The sequence below is a fragment of the Paramisgurnus dabryanus genome, chromosome 4 (genome assembly GCF_030506205.2).
Source record: "Paramisgurnus dabryanus chromosome 4, PD_genome_1.1, whole genome shotgun sequence".
NCBI classification, from domain to species: Eukaryota; Metazoa; Chordata; class Actinopteri; order Cypriniformes; family Cobitidae; genus Paramisgurnus; species Paramisgurnus dabryanus.
This window is the reverse complement of record NC_133340.1, coordinates 46,053,011-46,072,951: the sequence shown is the minus strand read 5'-3', so window position 1 is coordinate 46,072,951 and position 19,941 is coordinate 46,053,011. Positions and strand designations below refer to the sequence as shown.

The 19,941-nt window shown below is 36.6% G+C and overlaps 1 protein-coding gene across 1 annotated transcript in view; it reads left to right on the top strand.

Moving 5' to 3' along the window:
* The window catches only part of sh3gl2a (SH3 domain containing GRB2 like 2a, endophilin A1), a 115,006-nt gene extending 95,373 nt beyond the window's left edge, over positions 1-19,633 (top strand). Inside the window, exons 5-9 of the mRNA XM_065254863.2 lie at positions 3,314-3,447; positions 16,007-16,165; positions 16,310-16,413; positions 16,685-16,803; positions 16,888-19,633. Coding sequence (XP_065110935.1) covers positions 3,314-3,447; positions 16,007-16,165; positions 16,310-16,413; positions 16,685-16,803; positions 16,888-17,084 — 713 coding nt within the window. The 3' untranslated portion in view covers positions 17,085-19,633. The remainder of the gene's footprint in view (positions 1-3,313; positions 3,448-16,006; positions 16,166-16,309; positions 16,414-16,684; positions 16,804-16,887) is intronic.
* The last annotated feature ends 308 nt before the right edge of the window (positions 19,634-19,941 follow it).

Here is a 19,941-nt window from a genome sequence, read left to right as displayed (position 1 = left end):
CAAGTATACCTGCAGCACAAAAATAATAACCTACTAGTTTACTAACACTAAAGAGTCTCCATAAAGATAATATACATTTGTACACTACATATACTTTCAAAATTTACTTAAAATATACTGTTTCTAAAGGATGCTAAATAATGTATTTTATAAATATGCTGTCAGTGCATTATTATTATGATAACTTTAACAGATAAAGTATACCTAAAATAAACTTTAAAATAAGTTCAAATTAGTATACTTTAAAAAGTGCACAGAACTTTAACTCCAAGTATATTTTTTGAAAGTATACTTTTAAAAATATACTAAATTATAATTATTTTGAAATATGTTAAAAGTGTAATTGTAAGCAAATATGTTGTAAGCATACTTTCAATATATTCAAAGATGGTACATTTCTTTCTAAATATATTTGTAGTGTACTATTGCATTGTTAAATATACTTGAAATACAATAAAGTATATTTATTTGTCACCAGGGCTAGTCATATGGCTTTTTGCAGCTTTCTTGATGTAGCTTTCGTTGTTGCATTTTTACTTTATACTTTTAAGTATATGTCAGTAAACAAGTATAGGCCAAATATACTTAGACATTTCGGTCAGTATAGATCGAGTATACTTTAGTACAATTTAAGTATATTTCTGAGAAGTACCTAAAGTACATTTTAGAGAAGTACATAAAATGTAAACTGAAAGTATACTTTCTTATTTTCAGTTTAAAGGAAGTATACTTATAGCACACTTGAATAAACTTCTTTTTTGTAAGGGTTGGCTAAAAAGTACATCATATAATCTGGCTTCTATAATTTTGAGATTTATCTGCAATTTACCAAGAACTTCTTTTAAATAGTTATTTTGCAAGTTTTTTATATTGACTGTCAGACAGTATTTTCAAAGTTCAGTTTTCACACCACATGCAGTTAAATATGCCTGTGCCCTGATTTGCTAGGATTCCACATAAAGGACACTAAATTGCTTGTGCAATCTAACAAATTCTCTTATTGTGAGCAAAGTACAGTCATGAAATAAACCCTGTCAGTGTGATCAGGACTCGATCACATAATATTTTATTATCCCGCTTATTAGTTTATTTCTGCGATAACAACCCGCTGCCTCTGCATCATCCCTTTCTTATTACACGCCAATCTAAAATACTTGATTCTGATCCAGAAATTAGGACTGAGGTATGTTATTCACAGATAGAATCTCTAAAACGGATAACCCACAATTCATCTGGGTACTGTGAGTTGTCTTGACAAATTCAGTTTAATACTTGCAAATAAATTCAATATAAATATGTATAATTAATAATACGTTTGAGACTGTAATAGGGGTGGCACGGTTCACAAAACCCTCGGTTCGGTTCGTATCACGGTTCTATGGTCACGGTTCACGGTTCAGTACGGTTCTTGTTGTTATTTTTTCTTTAAATTTTTTACACTCCAGAAATGTATTATCTTATTAATGTATTAATTATCCATAATTTAGGATACAGTATTAAAAAAAGTTATATCATGTAATCATGCACAAACTGAATTTGACTTTAAGCACATTGGACCATCTCTGAGGAAAGCCAGATGAGATTTTGATAGAGCAAGAGGGAAGACATTGATGATTTCAACATGCTTTTCATTTAATTGGCAAAAAAGAGAATGTGTATTGCCATCTACATAAACTTTATGTGCATTTTTAGCACACAAAGATAACTTGCATTTATTAAAATGCCAACTTCAGTGTAGCTCTTAGATTTATCACTGAGAGGCTGCTTTAATACTGAGAGTTTATGTGGACGAGAGAGAAACATAACCTTTGCACCTGTAATATTTAAATCTCTTTAAGTCTCTTTTGTCCACTTTTGACCACTTCTGATTACTTTGAGGGGCAATTTCTGAAATAAGATCGCGCAACTTTCACACGCTAGCAAAATGAAACTACGCGGAAATCAGCCGCTTTAATTTTATCAATGAAAGGCTAAAAATAGCGCTGAATATGAAAAGACGTAAAACATTGTTGTCAGTACCTCAGATTAGATAAATGGTCGGAGAGAAGGCGATCTCCTGTGGCTGTTGGAGCATATTCAACCCATAGACTGCAGTTCTATCTATTGTTTTATTTCCGCTGTCATCATAAGTAACATGAAATAAAAATATGTTTCCACACACCAAACTTATACGACGCTGGCGCATCCTCCAACTGCGGGCAGACTTCCTTTTCTCTCCCACTTGCCATTTCTACACGTAACATAACCCGCAGTACTTACTCCAAACGAGTCACCTCTTCTTTCGCGCGAAAGGGAAACACGCTATCTGAGGTCACATACAGGGCATGAGACTACATTGCGCATGCCATGGACCGTTGAACCGTGCGGTACACACGCGCTCCGAACCGAGACAAGCGAACCGAACGGTTCGGATTTTTTTCATGGACCGTGCCACCCCTAGACTGTAAATATAATGTGTAAATATAATGTGTAAATATACATTATTAAACCAAACTGTATGTTTTTCCTGTTTGAACTTAATCTTGGAAGATTTGCAGTTGTTACAAATTTTAAAGGTTACCAATATTTCAAATAATTCCATATTTCTTGTCGAGTATTTACTCATGTGGCAAGTAGCTGTGTAATAAGCATGATAATGTACATCCAGGGATTTTAAGGCTTGGCACCCTTACTCGCCCTATCCTGCTCCCTCAGATCACCATTAATGTTGAATTGGATTTTAATGATAAAATGTGCTATTTACATTTGCCTCACAATCACATTTGCCTAGTGTATTGTCTTCCTAGAGTGAATAGTAATCCAAAAGAGCAATATTTTAGTTATGGACAGTCTTGACTAAGCGTGCTCCCCAACCTAATAATATGACATAAAATTTCTTGCACTACGGAAAGCAAACACGAAGGCTACGAACATTCCATAATTTTAAGGTTGTATTGCATTAACTAATTTTAACATGGACATTCGAAAATGGATTTAAAAGAAAGACTACAGCATCTGCCACTCTGGGTCTGCGCTCCAAATAAGCAGTGTTGTGCTAAGATGTAGATATGCATTTTTTGTTGTTGTTGTTTTTGTTGTACATAGTAAGATTGTTCAGAGCTCTGTACGTTGCATAGCTGCAGTTTTTGCAGTTTATTACCGAGATGTTTGTTTATAACGCATTAAAACTAAGTAACGTACCAAAGCTCCAACACAAATGTTTTTCCTTTATGCAAATACACCATCCTGATGTTCTACCTTGCAAATTTGTGACCAATGCTTCTGAATGCCAGCATGATAGATATAGATAATAAGTGGTTTACTCTTGTTTTAGGTCTGGCTTTGATTGACGCTGGAGAAGCCATGCGAGAGCTTGGTGAAGTTAAAGATGCTTTAGATATGGAGGTCAAGCAGAACTTTATTGATCCCTTGCAGAATATCCATGATAAAGACTTAAGAGAGATCCAGGTAAGATACAACAAATTCTTTGCAATATGTTTCATAATATTTTAAGGGGACATATCCTGAAAAGTTGACTTTTTCCAAATTTTTTTTTTGTTTTAAGTGCTATAATTGGGTCTCCAGTGCTTCTATCAACCTAGAAAATGTGTAATGCTGAGTTTACACCAAACGCGTTTTGGGTGTCAAAATTTGGGCGTCTACCGCGCGTGGTCAAAATGCACAAAAGCACAATTCGCGCGGACCGCGCACAACGCTCAATTCGCGCCTTTCGCGCGAGCTTCACGCGCGAATGAGGCGGAAACGCGTCTTCCGCGCTGCACGCCTCTTCCGCGCCGCGGGACCTCCTGACGCGCGTCAACGCGTCTTCACATTGACTTAACATTGAAATCACTCGCGCTCAACGCCTCTACCGCGGTTGGTGTAAATGCAGCATAAAAAGAACAACCCAGTAACTTAATTTTGGTAAACCATTCTTTGGCAGGCATGTGACAAAATAGGTCATTGATATCTGGCTCCCCTTGTTATGTCAGAAGGGAATAATATTGCCACTTAATCTGCACTATCCAACCATGGCACTGCCATTTAGTGCAGAGATTAGCTCATCTGCATTTAAAAGGACACACCCAAAAATGGCACATTTTTGCTCACACCTACAAAGTGGAAATTAAACATGCTATAATAAATTATCTATATGGTATTTTGAGCTACAACCTAACATATGTACTCTGGGGTCACCAAAGATTTGACATTTAGAAAAAATCTTGTGAAATGTCCCCTTTATTGAAGTTCAATTAAATTCTCTTTTAACTCTTTCCCCGCCATTGACGAGATTTCTCGTCAATTAAGAGAAAACGCTTCCCCGCCAATGACGAGATATTCCGTCTTTCCGCAATACCGCTATTATCCACCAGGTGGCGCCCTTCCGCAACTTTTTAAAACCGGAAGTATTGCCCTATGCCAAGCTGCTGCATGTCCGTGTCTGTTTTAAAGATCGCTCTGAATCGGATCTCTATGAAAAGTCCGTCATAAAAATGGAATTATTTCTGCTTTTTGCTCAAAATATGGTGTTTTTGCAAAAACCTACCCATATTCAAAAGCTGATTGCAAAAGAACCACTAAAGGTAGGATGAAACGGTTTTTTTTGTTTGAAAGCAGAGGGTCTGTTCTTTCATTTGGTATATTGTATGTTTATATATTTAAAGAAGAACATTTTCTGGAAGGCATTAAACTTTGGTGAAAATCATGAAAAACGCTGGCGCTGGCTGGCAACTTTCTTTAAAAACGCTGGCGGTGAAAGAGTTAATTCCCTTTTTAATTATGTAGGCTATGTTATGAAGCCATTACAGGCATCATACTTTGGGCCAGAGATGCTAAGCAGGGCAAATTAGTGTGAGAGCGCAATTCCAAAAAAGCGCAGGTGGGAGTGGTATTACCTGCAGGTTATTTACAAAAAAGCACAAATAAAATAACACAGGCACAACAGCTAATTTTCATAATGACAAACGCAATCTACTAAGAGCAGCACAAATTAATTCAGGGTCGCAAATAAGCAGAGCTGATGAGTTTTGCATGATCTATTAACGTGTGAAGCGCTTGAGTTCAGCACCACGGACGTCTCAGCTAACAAAGCCATAGGACACTAAAAAGTGAAGGTTTACATTAAGTTTTGAAACACCTGGTATTGTGTGACTTTTCCTAGTGACTCCTCTTTTATTTACTCACCAATTTAAAAAACCTGCTTGGCAAACAATATTTTTGAATAATATGTTTCTCTGGCATTCCAAATAAACCATTAAAAAACATGTTTTAAAAAAAAATCCTTTGCCTTAAATCATGTGCTCTCTGATGCCTCTACTATCAGCTACAATTTCAGCAATTACAAGTGCAAAATGCTTTTTTCTGCGTTAAATATGGTGCAAAAAACAATAATATCACACCAGCAAACATTAGTAAATCACATTGGGTGAATCATTTAAATAATCTCCTCCTATACATTTTGCGTCTTAAAGGGAAACTCAGAAGGCATATGCAATCAGGTCAGTCGCAAAAATAACTAGACCACACTATTTCAGTGCTAATTATCCACTGCATCCCGACCATCGTTATTTAATCCCAAAATGATGGTTTGTGCTGGCACAAGTTGTTAGTAAATCTGGCCCATTGATTACTTAACAATGAGGAAATCCCTGCCCATTCAGGAGACATTGGTCAATTCTTGCCTCACAGGGTGTGATCTTAAAGCGCACCTATGGTCCGATTCACGATTTTACATTTCCGTTGATGTGTGTGTCTTGGTACCTGTTACCGATATGCAAAAAAAAATACATGCCCCAAAGTAAACGATAACGCGAGTGTAACAAACACACAGATTGTAGGCAACAGTTTACTTCCTGTGCCTGTTGACCAAGGCCTTAGCATAGATTCTATCTTCTTCCTTTCTCTCTCTGGACCTACAAGCTTGGAGCTCTTCTGCTCTTCAAGGACCGCCTCCCTGGGGGAACATTCTTCAAACTGTTCTCTGTCTTTGTTTCCTGCTTGGCAAACTTGATCTACCAAACTAAAATCGCTTTGTTACTTTCGTCCCACATTACTTTTGCCTGTAGCAAATCTGCTTTCAAATGAATGTGGTTTCCACATTGAACTTGGAGATTTGGATAGTCGGGTTAAGATGCATTACCTCTAACAAACAGTAGATGGCAGTATGTCTTGGGTGTACTTCTTTGTTTCATCTCTCTTATCCTGACTTACTTGGGCTCAATAGCACCACCTTTTGAGCATTCTCAGTTGGTCTCCTCCCTACTTCCTGTTTATTTTTTCCTTTTTAGTTGTACTATGCCTTATTTTCTTGGCTGTTTTATTATGTAATATGGTCATGACTTATTAATTGTTGTTATTATTTAGATAATAATAATTATTATTATTATTGCTAATGTATTGCTTTATTTATTCATTTAAATTTTTTTCCCTTTCTTGTATTTCATTAGTTCTCAGATACATTTAAGATTCTATTTGGTTGAATCTAAACTTTAATTTAATTTGTTTCATTTTAAACTTTGACTGGATTAATTCAATTGAATTTAACCTTTAATCAAATTAGTTTAATTAAATTTAAACTTCAACAGGATTAATTCCATAAAATTTAAACTTTGATTTGACTTATTTGTTAAATTTGAACTTTGATTTGGCATTATCGCCTTTGTGTGCTTGGACAAGTCTGATTATAGTCAGCTGATCTGGTTATTGGTTCACACCAGTGGTGGACGACAAACCTTCTGTAAAAGTAGAGATACCCAAGGGAAAATCTTACTCCAGTAAAAGTAGAAGTGCTTGATTTAAATTTTACTTGAGTAAAAGTACAAAAGTATTTGCCTCAAAATGTACTTAAGTACAAAAGTACTCTGATTTATTATTATGGCTATATATATCATATCTCAGATTATGTGGAAAATCTCTCTTGTTTTACCAATCTATTAATAGAATGACATTCATTAATCAGACACTGATGTCTTTTAAAATTGTCATAAGCCTAAAACCTTAAAGCCAAGAAAATTCATTTAGAACCAAATTAAATAACAGGAGAGCAATAAGTTTCGTTTCAAGATTTATACAAATGATAATTTGTGTTTGTTACTGTAAATGATAAAAACTAAGCTTTATATACAATTCCTTAAAAGTTTATTTTTAAGAAGAAAAACAAATTAATGAAAAATGTATGATTTATAGACACTACGCTTTATTATTTTGCACAGAATTACCTGCTTGCTAAATTGAGTTTGATCATCTCTGTATTCACTAGGGGTGTCACGATTCTTCAAATCCTCGATTTAATTACATTTTAGATTCTAAGGCCACGATTCGATTCTCGGTTTTTAAAAGATTAATTTTTTTTGAAAGACAAAAATTATATGCCATTATTATTATTATTATTATTATTATTATTATTGCGCTTCTCTCTGTCTCACGTGCACGCGCTCTCACATCTGTCCGAAGTCTAAACATAAACTAAACTGGTGGTTCTCTCACAGACGTGCAGAGAGCTGCGCTCTGTCCGAAGGCAGATCACCAGGTAGTAATCCTGTTTATGATATGCATTACAAGGAGTTGTAGCAATACATCCCTCATATTTAAAATATAAATCGCATTCCGCTGGATCTATGTTTTTTAAGGCAGCTCTGAGAGGTTTATTTTCCCCCACTTGATAAGCCGACCGGACGTGACATGGGGCAGCATCGACGATCCCATTTTTTAATTCGAAGTTCGAGGTTGTGACTTAATTTCGATCGATTTCGATTTAAAATCTAAATCGTGACACCCTTAGTATTCACTTTAGGTACAGAAACAGTTGATCATTTTTATATCATTTGTTTCAGGAATCTCTTTTCTATCATTTGAAAGTGAACACCAACCATAATATTAAATCACAAGAGAGACAATCATGTCAAATATATAGGTTTGGTGCAGATATTTTTCATCTCATCACCGAAATTTAATGAAAGGTTTTCCTGTTTTGTAGCCCAACTTTTGACAAGATAACCACCCTGTTTTAAATACATTTTAAAACTTAAACCTGTCGAAAATAAATCTGTTGTTTGAAGTTTAGTTTGATGAACTCCTATATATGATCTTAAATATGACAGGCAGACCACCTAGCGCATTCGGCTGCATGTGCCTGTCACGATGGGTTACAGGATTAAGGACACAAGTGCAGAGTTCGGGATAAATAAATAACATTTAATGATAACAAGAAACAAACACGAGAATCAAACAACGGGCAGGAAAGTAAACACAGGAACAGACAGGGAATCAGCGACAATGATCCAGCAGTGAGTGTGACACAGACAGGGGTATAAATACACAGACGAAATGACATACAGGTGTGATGAGGCAGATAATTAATTAATGAATGTCCAGGTGACAACAATCGGAACAGAAACAAGACATGACACGGATTAACCGTGACAGTGCCAGCACACAACAGCGCAACATTGTTACAATGAAAAGCCATCCAAACAGACTTAAACTAGATCAGAATTTACCTTTATAATAAATAAATAAAAAAAGTCAGAAGTAACAAGGGGCAGAACAAATGTGACCAAAATGCCTGAAGTGCAGGGGAACAAAAAACAAGGCACAAAATAGTCAAATCAGATAACCTTCTGAAAAAAATTCCTAAAATAACCAAAGTATAGCCAAAATTCACAGTTTTGTCTTTTTAACAGCAGAAGCAAAGAGACAACTGCTTTGCAATGGTTTATTAAACTGGAAACTTCTTACCATATGGACGGTAGCCCTGTCCTGTGGTTGTTGGATTTATTAAAGGATAAGTCCATTTTCTTTTTAAAAAATCCAGATAATTTACTCACCACCATGTCATCCAAAATGTTGATGTGTTTCTTTGTTCATTCAAGAAGAATTTCTGTTTTTTGAGGAAAACATTACAGGATTTTTCTAATTTTAATGGACATTAATGGACTCCAAACACTTAACTCAACACTTAACAGTTTTTTCAACGGAGTTTCAAAGTACTCTAAACGATCCCAAACTAAAAATTAGGGTCTTATCTAGCGAAACGATTGTCATTTTTGACAAGAAAAAAAACATGCACTTTTAACATACGTCTGTCTCCGGTCCTGTGATGCGCCAGAGCGACCTTGCACGTTTGCTTTGATTCATCTCCTGCCTCTTGACCACAGAGACATTCGTCCCAACAACAAGCCACCATGACAGCCGAACAGCAAGAACATGCCAAACTGAGGTATGACTGGAACAAAGTGACTATCAGATCCATGAGCCTGGGCCCAAGCACAGGAACCTTTAATTTCCAGTCAGCGAGTTTATATAAAGTGCACTTGGCAGGTCACCAAGAATTTCTCTGAATGGTAAATTCAAATCAACATGCATTGACCACATTTTTACAAATGTGTATGAGTTGTGTTCACATGTCATATTAGGAGTAGGATGCAGTGATCATAATTTAATCATCACAACAAAGAAAACTAAATTGCCTAAATCTGGTGCAAGGATTGTCTATCGAAGGTCTTACAAAACGTTTGATTCTAATGCGTTTGTGGAAGATGTTGAAAGGTCCACTTGGTCGGCGGTTTGTGACGAGGAGGATGTTAATGCTTCTTTACGTATTTTCATGGATAGGTTTGTGAAAATAGTTGACAAACATGCACCAATTAGAAAAAGGTCGATAAAAGGCAATAATGTTCCTTGGTTAGATGCCGAGCTAAAATCTATTATGAGGGAAAGGGATAATGCCAAAGCTGAAATTCTAAAATCTAAAAGTGATATGGATGAAAGGTATTATTGTAAGTTGAGAAATAAAGTGACAAAGCTAAATAGATTAAAAAAGAAAATATATTTTAGCCAAAAGATTAGTAAGTCATCAAATAATAGCAAGCAATTGTGAAAAGTGATAAATGAAATAATGTGTAAAAAGCCAAAGTGTTCTAATAAGTATTTGGAAACAGCAGCAGAAATACTAAACCTTTGGATATAGCAAATCATTTGAATGACTTTTTTATAAAGAAAACTGAAAATTTAAGATCTAGTATGTTATCATACCCCGAGGATTCACCTTGTAGTAATGTGAAGAACATTATGAGGAATAAATCTTGTTCATTGACATTTGGTACAGTTAGAGAGGAAATTGTTGAAAAGATGTTGCTCTCTCTCCCGGAGGAAAAAACTGCAGGTACAGATCACTTGGATGGTAAAATTTTTAAAACTGTTGCTAACATCTTATGCAAGCTTATTAGTCATATTTTAAATAGATCTGTGATAAGTGGGGTGTTTCCGGAAATTTGGAAGCAGTCCAAAATTATACCTTTATTGAAAGATGATAGATTGGGTCTCACTGAATCAAACTGTAGACCAATTAACATTCTACCTATATTGAGCAAAATATTTGAAAAGTTACTTTTTGATCAAATGATGCAGTACTTTGTATCAAATGATTTGCTCTCCAATTCACAACATGCGTATAAGCCAGGGCACTTCAATAACACTGCATTGGTAGAAATGATAGACCAGTGGTTAACTTTTATGGATGACAAAAAGCTTGTGGGTGCTGTGCTGCTGGATTTCACAGCAGCCTTTGATGTTATTGACCATGACATTTTACTGTCCAAGCTTAAGTGCTATGGGTTTTCACATCTATCTGTATCATTGATAAGCAGTTATCTCTCTGGTAGAAGTCAGCGGGTATTTTTCAATGGGAGCTTTTCTGATTGTAAACAGTTGTCATGTGGTATTCCTCAAGGCAGCTGTTTGGGTCCATTGTTGTTTTCTGTGTTTGTTAATGATCTGTCACATGCTGTGTCAAGAGCAGATGTTGTACTCTATGCAGATGATGCTACAATGTTTTATGCATCACTTACAATAATGGACATAAATTGCACCTTGCAGAGTAAACTTAATGCCATTACAAATTGGGTAACACTTAATAAATTAGCTCTCAATATATCTAAAACTAAATGTATAATCTTTGGTACTAAACGTATGCTTGGTATGCCTTGTAACTTAAATTTATTTATTGATACATCTGTGATAGAGCAGGTGAGTCAGACTAAACTCTTGGGTGTGAAGCTGGATAGTCAGCTCTCTTGGGCTGATCAGAATGACCATATTGTGTCTAAAATGGCCAAAGGCATTGCTGTTTCCCGGAGATGTTCAGTATATTGTCCACCATAAGTTATAAAAACAGTTGTCCAGTCTTCAGTTTTGTCACATCTGGAGTACTGCCCAGTAATTTGGTCCAGTGCTGGACAGGAACATCTGAAAAAATTACAAATCGCTAGAACAGAGCTGCAAGGGTAGCCCTTGGTTGCTCTTTTCGTGGATAAAATGCATACCTGTTTGGGCTGGCTAAATTTTAAGGACAAACTTAATATAAGTCTTCTATGTTATATGCATAAAAATAATCCAAAATCTTTTGTTGATAAATTGGTTTTTAGTGGGTATTGTCACGGACATCAGGTGAGCTCAGGAAACGCGTCAGGTGAGCTCAGGTGTGTTAGTGGTTCCATCTGCAAGGTCCAATTGTATGATAAGAACAGTATTAGTTAGATCAGCATCTGCTTGGAATAAATTGGACTTGATAATAAGGCATATATCCAACATATGTAATTTTAAGAAGACTTTAAAACAGATTACAATTAATAGTCTTATACCAGTTAATTTGTGACTGTTATAGGTGATGATATTTTTTAAATGCTGTATGTGTGTGAATGTGTATATGTGGACAAAAGTATAAATGTGGTTATGTTATATGTATGTTAAACCTATGTATGTTACACTTGGTGTATTTTAAATGTACATATGTTTTAGCACTTTTTTGGCCCCCAGGAAGACTAGCAACCACATTGGTGGAAGCTAATAGGGACCCAAATAAATAAACAAATAAATAAATAAATAAACCAAGGTGTCAGGTATGACCCATCATAGTCGAACCGACCAAAGCCCAAGCTCACATTGTTTAACACACTCACGATCAGCAACACACCAGACATTACCTTGGCTGTCAAGTACACACTGCCTGTTGGACTCTTGCCTGTCAACCACGGTAACTGTCAACTTGCAACTTCAAGTGGAGTGTCCAAGCTGAACCTGTTACTACCTGGTTCACAGCCCGGTCAAGTGCGAGAACCTCCTGTCAAACCAGGCCACACCAGAGGCCTACACCCTGGTAAATTAAAGCCTGCTATTCCTTTGTCCACCTCAGGGGATAGCCATTCAGCACACCACGTGGCCAAGCCCTCATCCACCCACCTTCATTGAAATGGCTGTAGGTCAAACCCCCTCACTGGACTGTCTGTCACCCCATGCCCTTATAAAGCGCATGACAGCGGATGATCACTATGAAGAGATGGACCACATCCTGCACATGCTAACAACTGCTATTGTCTTTTTCCTCACAAAAAAAAGATGGGGAAAGAATGTCAACTTTGACAAACATTACAGCGAAACTCAATCCAGCTGCATCCAAGCCATACCAAGCCCCACCACAGCCAGAACTGAAAAGTTTAATGCGCCTTTGCAATCATTCACAACAGCTCAATGAGACTCTGCACAGCCATTAAAATCTGAAGCTGGCCTGCTTAGTCATGTAAATGAACATTCTGATAAGTGCCAGAACCCAGCTCAAAATCAAATGATATTGAATCCGGCATTTTTTAAGCCACACAAGACTGTGAAGCATGTCTCAGAACTATATTTTTTTCTGTGTAGCCACCTGTGACACTTCATCACGAATTAAGCCACTGCACAACCCACAACTTCTCTTCTGGAAAAGGACTGCCCTTCATGTGTAAATGCTCAGGACCACAGCATGAATGAGCTCACATGGCACCTGTGCCTCAACTCTATGTCTGGCATACACTTACCCAAAGAAGTTCTGTTTAAAGCTGGATTCACCACCACTGTCCCCAAACTGTTCCATACCAACAACAGGACCAGAACATAGGGCATGCTTGCCCCAGTTAAACACTGCCCCCACCAGAATGTGATAAAAGAGCTCTGTTGTGCACTACATGAGTCATCCAACAGGTCTCCATTCATAATGGAGCACAGAATGAGATCAAGGAAATCTGTTATCAACCTGGTTTGTTTCCCAACAGCCAATGCATCCCCACAGCAGGCAAAACGCACACACAGGCAAATGTTCGCCAGCTTTCCAAGGATGCAACGCTGAGGCACGTTGTGCCCAGAGCAGGTGTTCTATGTGTAAATGACAAACCTGACCCACTGCAACACTATCTCTATTTAATCTGCTGAAAAAATGATGTTTGAAACTAATATTATACTTATGCCAGACAAGAGACTCCAATCTTGTCAAAGCCACACCACTCACCAGTACCTCAATGGATTAAACAGGTGCCAGACAACAACAGTTGCTTTTACCTAGTGACAGCTCCAAGAGAGCCTGGATGGATCACAGGTAAAGTATGAACGGCAATATTCACGAGAGGAACATGTTGTGTAGCCACAACGGCGTCGGTTATGCGTCGGTTTTCATTTATACTTTTGCGTTGTCGTCCGCGTCGACGTGCAAACACACGGTAGGCAGTATCCACGCGTGTAACCACAGTAGCAGCGCGACCGCCAGAGAAGAAGAAGCATGGCAAGTTTACCCACAAACAAAGAACAAACAGCAACTTGTTGTGTATGATTTGAGAAGACCAGCAGTGATGGAAGTAAATAAACAGCGACTTTTGTTGCAGTTTGAGTTAAATCACTCCTCAACTTGGCTCATCTTTGTTTTTACCGTCACAAACGGAAATACCTACACTCTAAAAACAAACGGTGCTATATAGCACCAAAAGTGGTTCTTTGCTCGTAATCATACAAGAACCGTTTTAGTGCCATATAGCACCGGTGAAGCACCAGTGAAGCACCTGTGTAGAACCAAATAGTGCTATGTAGAACCATATGTGGTGCTATATGGCCCCTATTTGGTTCTACACAGGTGCTTCACTGGTGCTTCACCGGTGCTATATGGGACTAAAAACGGTTCTTCTTTGATTACGGGCAAAGAACCACTTTTGGTGCTATATAGCACCGTTTGTTTTTAGAGTGTATGATGCAGTTTTTTTTACCTGACGGGAGGGGTGGACCAATCACAGCGCTTGCGGTCGGCGTAGAACTGACGCGCTGTTAAAAATTTTGCAAGGTGCAGGGCGTAGAGCTTACGCACGACTATAAATCGGGCTTTACAGCATCCTCTGCCTGTATGCAACAATGCTGACGACAGTAACGAACCACTTGCAATCCCACTCTCATGACCCAACTGAACATTGTCTGCATAAGTTTACACAAGAACTTTGACCTATGTATTGAGGTATATCTAACATCTGTCCAGGGCCAAAATTGTTGGATCAAATTTAAGGTGGCTAATATATAACATAATACTTAACACCCTGCTTTTTTATTTTCAGTGCAAAAAAGACTCAAATTACTCTGCTGATTTTGGACATACGTATATGATTTATACATCATTCAAAACTGTAAAGTGTGTAAGTTTTATTGTGTCCACTCCCAAAAAAAACTATTAAGAAAATAAACATGATGCACGTTCTGTTCTCTCTCCCTCAGTGAACTATAACTATAACTATAACAGTGTTTCCCAATCCTGTTCCTTGAGTACCCCCTTTCAGAATGTTTTAGATGTCTCCTCATTTTAAACACCTGATTTAAATCATCAGGTTGTTGGGGAGACATGTTAACTGGTGGTGGCCGGTGACCTGTTTTTTGAGGGCGCTCAATGTGAAGTTCATCATAACATGTATGTAGCCCGTCATGTGGGTGGCTCTTCATTTCAAAATATGTGTTTGGCACGTAATCTAAACTTATGTACATGATGCAGGATGTCAAAATAGAAGCCTGCTGCAGATGCTTCGAAGGGGTTTATGATAAAAGAGACGCTCGCATTTGCCAGATACTCACTTATGTGTAACTAGAGTTAAGTGTTAAGTTAGTGTCTTGTGAGTATCTAGGTGAGCATCTATTTTATCATAATCCCTTTTAATACGGTGCAACGGGCATGTATTTTGACCAGACGTGGTTCACATGTGGTTCACATGACACAACGAACACACACTTTGAAATGACAAGCAACACACATGACACTCCAAGCATATATTTTGAATTTGCGCCCCTCGGAAGAGAAGTTACTGGCTGCCACTGATGTTACCCATTCTGGAAGGAGGCTGATGAGTTGAATCAGGTATTGCATAGCAAATATTTCAATGTGTATAATGTGTGATATTTTATGTTTATGATACTACACTCTAAATTCTGCTGGGTTATTTTTAAACAAATGCTGGGTAAATAATGGACAGAACACATTTTGAGTTGTTTTAACAGAATGCTGGGTTGTTTCAACTCATGGTTGAGTTAACAACAACCCAGCATGCATTCTGTCCAATATTTACCCAGCATTGGGTTTTAAAATAACCCAACAGAATTTTAAGTATAAAACATACTGTAACCTTCAAAATTCAAAGGGATAGTTCACCTCTGTTTGGTCCAACCTCCCTCAAAAAAATCTCATGATTTGATAAATAAATTAAATCAGATTCATTTATTAAAATTTGGGGGTAAACTATCCCTTGAAAATGTCATTTTTCTTGAAAGTAAGTTGCAATTCTTCCTATATTCTTTATTTTGTGGCACAAGAAGCGAAGCTTATAAGTGAACCTGAGGATTTAGAATGCTTTTTTAACCTTTTTTTAAAAACAATAATTTACTTATGTCAGTCAGTGATATTGACTTGAGTTTATCAATAAACAACAGACCTTTCCTCGGTGTGACGCTTTAGCCAAAAGACCCTTGTGTACACTATGCTTCAGTAGAAAAATCTTAATAACTTAAACAGTTATTATATTATGTTGTTATGTAATCTAATTATTGATGCAACAATTAAATATAAAATGCTTGGTGATCACTGGCTAAATTGTCTTTGAGAGAGGCAAAGCTTTGAAATCCATCAATTTGAATAAACATTGTCAGTAGCTGAACGTCAGTTTATACGTTTTTTCTCCATTGCTAACTTTCTTCACAGCATCACCTGAAGAAGCTGGAAGGTCGAAGGTTGGACTTTGACTATAAGAAGAAAAGGCAAGGCAAAGTGACAGATGATGAGCTCAAACAGGCACTGGAGAAGTTTGACGATTCGAAGGAAATAGCAGAACAAAGCATGTTTAACATTCTAGAAAGTGATGTAAGAACTCTTTTCAGCCTGTGACCTGTCATATGCTTACCCTTTAACAATGTATTTTACACACTGATCCTTATTCACAATCAATGAGCTGTCATCTACTCTCTTGTGTAATACTTAATACATGTTGTAATTGTGTTTGAGCAGATCGAACAGGTGAGTCAGCTTGCTGCTCTGGTTCAAGCTCAGGTGAACTACCACAGACAGGCCACAGAGATCCTTCAGAAGCTGTCCAGCAAGATAGAGGACAGGTTTGTGTTTTTTTTTTTTGCTTAATCTGAGCATGATGTAGAAGCAAATTAAATCTTGCAGAAACATTGACCGTGCAAAATCGTGCAAGTATACAACCATACACTTTTGTAAGGTTAATATGTTATGTAATATGTAAAAAAGTGTAAGTTATTAAGCTGTTAATTGATAACAGATCTGTTAAAGGTAAACCCTATAATGTGGGTGTGATATTGTATAAAGTACTGTTTAAGTTTTTTGCCATATAGACTTATTTCTGTTCTCAAATTGCAGAATAGCAGAAGCTTCCTGTAAGCCAAGAAAAGAGTATGTTCCCAAACCTCGCACCTCCGTAGATTTAAGTGAAAACCATAATGGGAATATTGGCCACAGTGGCCCATCCAGGTCACCAGGTAGGCTAATATCATGAATAAATCTAGGAAATAAACATCCCTCCCTCTTTGCTTTAATAAATCTTAATTTCTGTCATTTTTCAGCTCCAATGGACCAGCCTTGTTGTCGGGCACTTTATGATTTTGATGCTGAAAATGAGGGTGAGCTGGGCTTCAAAGAAGGAGACATCATCACCTTAACCAACAAGATTGATGAGAACTGGTATGAAGGAATGGTCAGTGGGCAGTCTGGCTTCTTCCCGGTCAACTATGTAGATGTCCTTGTAGCTTTGCCCCACTAAGTCCTATGCATGTAGTCTTATCATTACTGTACCTGAAAAATATTATTGCTTCTTCTGTAAGAGAAGAATAAACAGCACAAAAAGCCCTATTGTTGTTTATTTGCATAGAAAATGAACAAGGAAGACTTTTGGGTTGCCCTTCCCTACATATTATTTCTGGTTGCGTTGGAATGCTACCACTTTACTGTATTATTTACTTACTTAAAACTTTTTTTGAGATTCACCTGATATCTGCTTTGCCTGCTGCTATGTATCCTAAATGTTCTGATTGTTGTCCGAGTGCATTTTTGCCTGTTTCCAATGTTAACAACAAACCATGATTTGCTCTCCTTACTGTGTGTGTGCGTGCATGTGTGCGCGTGTGTGTGTGTGACTATAAATATGCTTGGGTTGAGTCTGATACCTGTAATCTAAATCAATGGAAATGCATATAATTTATTAAAAAAATTTTCATGTAAAGTATGCAAGTTCTGAACCAGCCGTGAAAAAAAATTATTAGAATATGAAAGACTTTTTATGTTTTCCTAAAAGAGGTTTTCAAACTTAAGCCAATGTTGCTATAAGTCAGCAGATCCGTTTTCAAAAAGCAACAAATGTTAAGCCGTTTATTGGTTTATTTCTGTAAAGAGTGTTAAGTATTTTAAAACAAAGGAATGACACACATCACCTTTAATTACATTTAATAAAAAAATTAGGTGCATTTCTGGTTGTAAATGATGTACAATTATGTGAATGATTTTAAACTGATAGTATATGTATACACCTGCATTCAGAGATTAAAGTTTGAAAAAGTTATTTAGGTAATGTTCTATTTATTAATATTAAATGGAAGATCCCTTTTGTTGAAAATCAGAATCATAGTGTAAATTAACAGAAAATATTTCTTTATTTTCCTCGGTGAGCTCTGTACAGCCTTTTTTGTGTTTTATTTCCATTTTGTGTGTAGTCATGTAATTGTAGTTACATATGTTACATTTGGATAAGTGTTACAGAATATACTTGCAGATAAGAAACAGGCACTTAATATTTATTCTTATTTACTAAAGGAGTATTTAGGGATAAAGTCCTACATATCATCTCCTTATCAGCATGCATTTTGAATGAATTCTAAATGACAGGCCTGTACTGAAGAAAGGGAAAAAATGAACTACAATAAATGCAATAAATTAATGCTGCATGCGGTCTATGTGTATTTTATTTGACAGCCAGTAGGTGATGCTGCCTCAAAACAGACTAAACAGACTCAGAAGCCATTGTGTCTAAAAGCAAATTCACACTTGATCTAAAAAACATTTGTTGGTTAAGTGTGAATAAGATTGCTGTTGTTTGGTGTTTGTTGGATCAGTGTGAATTTAGTATTAATGTGTGTATAAATTAACTAAACAAAAGACTTGAATATTTTGTGAAATTTACATTATTTGCCAAGATTTTAAGTTTTTTGATGTCAACTAAATGATGAAATTGTATTCCACTTGCTTACCCATTATTTAGTTACACTTATGTTGAGGTATAACATGCAGTTTTATTTAGGTTGCACTTTCTTTTTACAAATTCATTAATTTGTAGCTACATGTCAACAAACTCTCATTACAATATTAGTAGACTGTTAGGGGTATACTCTAAAAACAAACAGTGCTAAATATCACTAAAAGTGGTTCATTGGCTCGTAATCATATGGGATCCATTTTAAGTGCTATATAGCACTTATGTAGTACCTGTGTAGAACCATATTGCGCTATATAGAACCATATTTGGTGCTATAGTGGTGCTATATAACCTCCAGATGGTGCTTTATAGGTGCTATATAGCACTAAAAATGGTTCCCCTATGATTACAAGCTTTTAGTGCTATTAAGCACAAATTTTTGAGTGTATGGTTATGAAATTGGTTAGGGTTAGTAGATGTAAGATGTCTAAAGTTGTTTGTGGTTCATGTTTACTTCAAGCTATCAGACATGGAACCAAAAAAACGTACAAAACCATCAATAAAAAATCAATTTCCATGCAATTGAAATTGAATGCCATATTTCCATTTTCTCAGGAAGACCATAAGACTTATATTCAGTCAGATTTCTTTATTATATTATCATATATGCCATATGTATACAGCCATTTTAAAGTGTATTTAGAGTGTAAAATGACATTTTCATATTGAAATTAAGACATATTCAGAAAAAAGACAGCAATATCTGCACAGTGAATCAACAGGTTCAGAAGATATTTATCAACGTTTTGTTGTCAGGCGAATAAATATCTTTTAGAGCTGAGAATTAAATATGTTGACATTGTTCTCTTTATATTGATTATGACCTTTTTGTCTGGCACCTGAGCCCAATTAGGGTTTTGGATTTGCAACTTTTTTGTATTTTTAAATCATGACAATTTAACCTTACCTTTATTGGTCACAACATTTCAAGGTCTGTTATCCCTGCCAAAACTGATAACACATCATTAATTTGGGTATTGCAAGTCATTTTGACTATATGTCAATGTATCACTTATACCTATATGTTTAATGTATCAAATGAGCTAATAAAACACTTTGTGGTCTTTAGTATCCAATTATTTACTTAGTGTACATTCACACAGTTGATATAGCACTTTAAAGTGATACAAGGCCCTGTCAGGGTTTATTTTGCGATAAGAACTGGCTGGATGCACATTATTTCTTACTTCTCCACTGACTGAAATATTAATAGCATGACGGGGTGGGGAGAGCCAGAGCTTTCACCTGCCTTTTACTCACCGATACTTTCAACCTCCACTTCAGTGTGGCCCGCCCAGACACTGGCACGCCAGGGATGTGTCACTTTACTCCAACTGTACTTACAGTCAGCGAGGCATGTCACATCCACCCA